Source organism: Dermacentor andersoni, chromosome 9, assembly GCF_023375885.2.
Source record: "Dermacentor andersoni chromosome 9, qqDerAnde1_hic_scaffold, whole genome shotgun sequence".
Taxonomy (NCBI): domain Eukaryota; kingdom Metazoa; phylum Arthropoda; class Arachnida; order Ixodida; family Ixodidae; genus Dermacentor; species Dermacentor andersoni.
Genome location: NC_092822.1, coordinates 63,658,374 through 63,665,834, shown reverse-complemented (window position 1 = coordinate 63,665,834; position 7,461 = coordinate 63,658,374). Strand labels below are relative to the sequence as shown.

The 7,461-nt window shown below is 48.1% G+C and overlaps 1 protein-coding gene across 1 annotated transcript in view; it reads left to right on the top strand.

Moving 5' to 3' along the window:
- The first annotated feature begins 969 nt into the window (after positions 1-969).
- Positions 970-7,461, top strand: part of LOC126528143 (tyrosine aminotransferase-like) — a 28,722-nt gene continuing 22,230 nt past the window's right edge. The window contains exons 1-3 of the mRNA XM_050176005.3: positions 970-1,463; positions 2,436-2,503; positions 4,833-4,991. Coding sequence (XP_050031962.1) covers positions 1,226-1,463; positions 2,436-2,503; positions 4,833-4,991 — 465 coding nt within the window. The 5' untranslated portion in view covers positions 970-1,225. The remainder of the gene's footprint in view (positions 1,464-2,435; positions 2,504-4,832; positions 4,992-7,461) is intronic.

Here is a 7,461-nt window from a genome sequence, read left to right as displayed (position 1 = left end):
TTTTTGTCATTCGATCTGACTTTCCTGATTTTATTTTAATGGATAATTCTACGCTATTAAATGCTAATTCCCTAGATATTAGGAGATTTATGCTCCATATTAATTTGGAATAATCTACTAATTTCCTGGCCAATCCCCGATCGCGGGTAGAAGCCACACACGTGATAGGCAACAGCAACAACAACGACAAGGGGGAGTAGCGTATGGTGGACGTGGATATGTGTTTAACGTACATTAACAAAATCACAGGGGGTAAGGAAAGCGACCAATGTAGGCTCTGTTCAGAAACAGGAACACTCACACACATAATGTGGGAAGGTACCTCGCTCCCGTTTTCTCATCCCCCCGTCAGTAGCGAGACTGACTGGACTGCCTGGCTCAGTTCCGGGGACGTCGACCGACAGCTTGAACTGGTGGACTGGGCGGAGAAGGCCAAGCAGGCCCAGGGCCTTACTTGAGCCCAATCCCTCAGCCACGTCCCCCATTACCCTTTCCCCTTTCAATAAAGTTTATCACCACCCCCGTATGGTGGGCGCTGGTGGCCACTGGTACCGTTTATCCGGTAACTGGAGATCACTACCAATGTACACTAACCTACGCAGCGCGTCAGTGCTGTATCGTGGCCTGCCTCCCTCTACTTTCCCATAAACCGACGGACACCGCTGACCTGGAATTTGCATAGAGCTGCAGTTCTTATCGTCTTTAGTTTTATGGTGTTCCTAATAGCATGCCCGGGTATAAGCCAGGCCTAACTGAGGCTTGGGCCCGAACCGCCCCCGGAGCTCCTGAACCCGAGACCGGGCCGAGCCCGCGCACTGCTTGGTTTGATTTGGTTTGCCTTCCACGATGGCCCATAACAACTGCGGGTGATGGGGCAAGATTTCGATGGTATCGATGGTATCAGGAAATTGCTGTTAATACTAAAATTGGTAAAACTGTCAGGAGGAAGTGAATAAAAAAGAATAATGTAAGCAGAACTTAAGAAAATCTCCTTGAAACCACTATAGATTCCTCCACGGCTGAGCAAACATCCCTCTAAGCTGGACTTCGTCGTCTTCACTAGGCGCTGTCGAAAACAAATCTACGTCTACGTCAACCTCGCCTGTGCTCGCGCCATTCGATCGCGTTCCGCGCCATCCTTTCTCGCCTTCTCTCCTCACCCCGCGTCTCGACGACACTGCTCTCTTTCGTCGGCCACGCGGCGCTGCCGCAGACAAGGTGCAGGATGACGGGGAGGACTTCGTGGAACGCCCCGCCGTCCCTGTACGCCACCACCGCCAACAACCCGGCCCACGGCTTCGTCGAGAGACCGGACCTGGTCCCCAATGCCAAGAAAAAGGTCATCCCCCTCTCCATAGGCGACCCCACCGTGTTCGGCAACTTGTTGCCGTGCGAGGAAGTTCTGGCACCCATCGTGGACAGCCTCCGGAACCCGAAGAACTACGGCTACATACCCAGCACGGGTGAGCGAAGAACGTCCGTGTTACCTTAACGTGACTACGTGCACGACTCCGTGCAGGTCAACCAGACACAGCTGTCCGTACACGACGCGACAGCCACGTCACGGCTGAGTTTAGCTCGAAAGCTTAAGGTTAGGTTAGGTTAGGCCAGGTCAGGTCGGGTCGGGTCTGGTAGGCCGAAACAGGGGCTTAAATCATTCCGGCCACGTGAGAAACATCTCTGCCGGCCTGCAAATACGCTCCCTAAACACCCGAGTATTCGTACGATTTGCTGTCGGCAATTACTGTTGTCACCACTTCGCGACTGCGTTTGGCACGCTCTACGAACGCGTCTGTTCGCACCTGCACCAAAACTGTTGAGGTCATCGCGGCGTACACATAGCAAATTCCGGTTGCCCCGTACGACGTCGTACAGATAGACAGTCCACTAATATATAGACCACTTAGACTGTTAAGGGACCTAATGTCTGTTCAAGTCGATTCTTATTACCTACTGCTGTTATAAACGTGTATGTATAAATAATTTTAATGCGTGTGCTTCCCTTGACTCGTTCCACAGTTTCGCGCCCTCGTAAGAGTCAGCACTGCGTGTGATTTTTTTTTCTTTAACCATTTGTACTGCCACCAGACCCACGATGGGCGTTGCGCATACCGCGACCAACGGTACAGGTGGCGGGTGCTAAGAATGGCACTCGCCACCGGTGACAAGGTGGCCTAGGTTGACCTTATCGCTCGAAAGTGAAAATCAGGGCATGACAGGCTTGGACAACCAATATCCCCAGCCTATCGGTTCTCATTCTTAGTGTTCATTACGTGTATTAAAGCATTGTCGTTCTGGAGCGCCGTCAGGGTAAAATACCGGTCCTCGTACTTACCAACGTGTTACTAACGTAACAGCCTATGCAGGCATATCGTCATGTAAGCAGCGACCTGTGAACATTCTTCTGGCGTTTCATATCATTTCTTTATCTCCAGGATTACCGGCAGCCAAGGAGGCCATTGCTGAATATTCGTCGAACGCTGGACTCAAGGTGAAACCACAGGTTGGTCTCTGCTCAAAGAAAACGCGAGCGCATGATTTTAATAACCCTCAGAGCGCGTACTTAGATATAGAATGCCTAATTATTACAGTTGGGAGAAGGACTTAATGGGAAGGGCACAAGCTTAGCCAATGGTCGCTTGAGCCCCGCTCATATGACCGTAGGGTAGCAAGGTGGCGTACCCCACACGCCTGCCGCGACCATAGGACAAGCGGCGGGACGCAATTCGCTCGGCACCTTTCGCCTGGCACCAATGGTCACAGCTAGCTGGCACCACTCCTGGTCGTCACTCCTGGCGCCACTCCTGGTCATCACTCCTATGTGATGTGATCGATCGCATAGGAGTAATGACTGATACATGGTTTTGTCTGATCTTCGTGCATCTGGCTTCAGATGTTCTTGTGGCTTTGTTTACTGCGCCGTACCTACACTTATCGGCCTAAATTTCAAAGCGATCCTACCTTTTGAAATGCCAATCTGCGCACGTGCGGGCTTAATGCGCACGGGCGCACTTATAAGGCAATATTTTGGCGAAAATAAACAATTTGCGAAGTCACAAAGGCTTTCGAACCCAGCAGGAGAAAGTTTAGACGAATCTTTGTAATGGCTATCATTTCCATGCTTGTCGAACCGTCGTGATCGCAGTTTCCTTCGACAATATAGAGCCACAGTTCTCTCTATAGTAATTTTTGTAGATGTCTATCAACAGCACGTCGGGTTACTTAATTAACTATGCGGTTATATATGCAGAACGCGATACCAGAAACGCGCGCACTGTACATAAAGTCTACATTCTCGCGCACAAAGGTGGTGTGGTGACCTGAACAGTGAAGAATCTTGCGCATCCCTGAAGGAATAGAAACGTTCGACCTGGCGCCCTTAGACAAGTCTCCCTTGTTTAGTAGCGCTTTTCATCGCTCCCACTTCTTCCCGCGTTGGGTTGCAACCTCAATACTTGCCAACTCGAATGTCCGGCAACTGGCAAACTGGCTTTTTCACATGGCGCAACTGCCTGACGGCCGAGTTTACCGCGCGCGGAAGTACGCTACCGGAAAAAAGAAGATGTCGCGTTATTGAGAATATACACAGTCTTGTAACACCTACCATGTACACTCGCGAGCAAAGGTCTGGCGAGTGCAGATGTCTTTTTTTCTTCTTTGCAGCCTATAAACATGCAGGCAATGTCGAGTGGTTACAGCTACATGCGCCTGTTCAATCAATCTAGTTTATTCACGCAATTTAAGGTTGCATTGCTGTGCAATCAGATATTTAAATATCGTGAGGATGGCGTGATATCTAGACTTGCTCGTGACTGTATGTATGTATGTATGTATGTACGCATGTATGTATGTATGTATGTATGTATGTATGTATGTATGTATGTATGTATGTATGTATGTATGTATGTAGGTGAGGGGGTGCGTGTGTGTATGTGTTTTACTTTCTGTTTTGGAAGGCCGCAATGGTCAGCTGGAATCGGCTGCTTGTGTTTAAAGTGCATTCATTTTTAATGCGATAGCAATTTCTGGACATTCCAGGCGAATTTCCGCCGTCATCGTCGGTATCGCCGTGATGTTCTGTGTAAATTCCAAGTGCGATTACATTGCGGCCGCCCGCCGTTTGTTGTAGGCGCGGGCGAAAGCTTTCGAGGGTAAGCGGAGAGGGATGGTTGCCTGAAGCGGTGGTGTGTTCTCGCGCTCGCTAAGGAGTTATGCGGGGAGAGTGCGCGCCGACTTTTCGTGCTCAGAGGGTGGAGGGGGGGGGGAGATGTGCGCCCGCTAGAAGAAACAGGGTCGGGGGCACGTTAATGCGCCACTCCTCTTCTACTCCAGCTATGGTGGCTGAGCGCATCCGCGCGCATCCTATCTTGGAAGCTATCTGCGCTGGGTTCGAAGGCTAACCGACCTGGGTTCACTGATGGTTTCGTGTGCGCTGTGTTCTCGTGCGCCTAGTTCGCGTTGAGACGAGAGGCAGCACGAAGGTGAATTCGTTCGCCGCTGCTGCCGCTCGCGCCGGCGTTCTGACAGCGAGTGCCCGCGTTAATTGAGTGAGATGTGTTCGTGTTTGCCTGTGCGTGAGTGGCAACGTGCTCATTAATTTAGTTAGTAAGCAAATGTTTGCAGCAGTTTGTGCGGCTGATAAAACGGCTAACCTTACTTCGTATAGATGTCTAATCATTTGCTATCAATGTTTGGCGAAACTGTGATTCTTTTAATTCCGGCTAATGACTTTCATGGGTTGCCGATTCCTCGATAAATTAGGAATGTCAAGTAGTCCAAACGTTGTCTGAAAGCAAAGAGCGTCAGTCGCCCGACACCGATCTGTCTCGCAGGACGTCATTTTGACCTGCGGCTGCGCACAGGCGCTGGACATGTGCATCACTGTCCTCGCAAACCGCGGTCAGAACATCCTGATCCCGAGGCCGGGTTTCTGCATCTACAAGACGCACGCCGAGTTCCTTGGCATCAAGGTCAAGTTTTACAATTTGCTGGTGAGGACCTGCAGATCTCTCGAACAAATTCATTCAGTGCAAAGCAATTGCCCACTTTCTACAGGGGGACAACGGGATAGCAAGAATAAGCCACTTTATAATTTCTTAGTATTTTTCCATATTTCTACTTTGGCGGGAGAATGTTGTACAAATCAAGAATACACAAATCTCTAGGATGTATGCGCCAAAACCAGGATGTGACTATGACGGAGGCCGTGGTGGCCAACTCCGGATTAATTTCGAGCGCCAGTGGTTGTCAACGTGAGCCTAAATCAATGTAGACTAGCGTTCTTTGTCTTGCGGCCCCATCAAAATTTAGCCGCCTCAGCCAGGATCGAACATGCGACCTCTTAACAGTGCAACGCCATATACACTAGACTACGGCAGCGAGTAAAGTATTCATTATAACTGGAGAAATTGGGGCTAAACTTCCCTTTTCTAAGTGCCACGCCAACTGCCCTACTGTGACACTTGGATTTCAGCGTATTTTCTCGAATTCAAACCATTTTGGGCCAGAAATAGTTCACGAAACTGTTGCAGGTTGAGTATATTAATTTTGTGAGAATGGAATGCAGTCATTCTTCGTTACCAATAAAGCTAAACTGAACTCGTTCAGGCGCTGCAAAACTTTGATGCCAACTGCTCGCCACGACGTCAACGTTGAAAGCGCGTTTCACAATAACGGCGAAAAAAATGGTGCCACCATCTCGTTGAATCTTGTTTTGTTATTTGTTTATTTCTTTAGCGGCGTAGCCGCAGACGACGCGCACTTCGGCTTTACCTTGAACGAAAAAGGCAACTAATGCGCGGAAACGGTGAGTTACACTTAACGCAATGCAAAATGCTCCTTTTGCGAAATGTTAGCCGAAGTCAGCCAGCGGTTTAGTGGGAATAGTCGCGCATCCCTCAGCTCTTATTTATGTAACGCTCAGTACAACTCCAAAACGCGAGAAAAAAACTCACTGGAAAATTGCGGCTTGGAGTGATCAACAGTGGCAGAACCAGTAATGTCGCGAAAGAAGCATCAGCGACATTCCTCATTCCACTATTGTTAATCACCTCTGTATAATCTCAGTTACTCTAAAATCCCCGCAAATGTGTGCTTTATAGCGTGGCCTGTGCTGGTTAGATAAGTGCAAAAGCTCAATTTGCGCGTTGCTATGTCGAAGTCTGGGTACGCACGTGTATTTCACATTGTAATTGTTTTTCAACACAATAAACCCTCAGAATGAGAAACTGTTTCTTAGCCGTTTATCGCATCTCAAATAGAGATATGTTTCTTTATTCAAAGCATACCCCGCAGTGCCCAAGGGCATAACTGCAGAGAGGTTACGGCAACGATTAGAGTATGTTTCCATTTACTCACAGTGCACATGCTTTAGTCAGCCTGTTCCACTGGTTTACACTGTTCGGACGAAAACGGAATTACCCTACATGTTCGTCTTGGCTTGGCACTATTGAATTTTGCATTCATGATCATTATACCTTGAGCTATAGTGACATTCATTTAAATAGGTTCCTTTGTTAATTCCTGTCTTGCTATGGTGCGTAAAGATAGATTGAATCCCCGAGATTCGGCGTATATCAAATAATAAATGTCACATTCTCGGGACTTTATGCGCGTGCATTTTATTAAATTCCCCATTTCAATACGTTCAATATTCTCCTCCATGAGGAAATTTGGTAAGCCATACGAGGCGCGAAGACAAACGAAAAGTGGCGTCGCCGCCTGGCCGTGACGTCATTGATTCTGACGTGATCAAAATCAATGGCGTCTGCTCTTAACTAATTAACCTTGATCCATCAGTGAAGTAAGCTATATTCTTAGTGTGCGAAAGAGCGAACTTGCGAAGTTTTCGAAAGAGGGAGTGCGCCACAACGGCCGAAATCCGGAAAAATATTTTGAAATCTTCACAGTGACGTACTGTACGTACCGGCCTTCTTCGGACGCTAAATTTTGAAAGAGACGGAAATTTTGGCGTTTACGTTGTCATCACTAACGAACTACTTGCCACGAAATTAAAGCAAATAATGTTTTGAAACAATATTTTCTCATTCTAAACTGACTCAGTGTCTCTTAAGGGTCCATTCAAACCGTAAAAATAGCAAACATTTTAAACTTTCCTCATTTTGCTTGAACTATGCTTTTAACTTTCACTTGGCGTACAGCTGAGGCAAGTAAAGCAACAAATAAGGCGAGAAACGCATTATCTCCACTGTGGTTCTTATCTACGGAACTAAATAGGTAGACGAGAACAGAGAACTCAGTGCTACTAGGTATACGATTACTGGTCCCCTGTGAAGGTACTCGCAGCGATAACTCAATGCCTGTGACGTTGCGCTACTGAGGACGAGGTCGTGGGTTCGATCCCTACCGCGGCGACCGCATTCATATGTAGGGTGAAACGGAGCAACGCCCGCGTATACCGTACGCTTAGTTGCACGCTAAGCAACCTCAGATGGTCAGAAC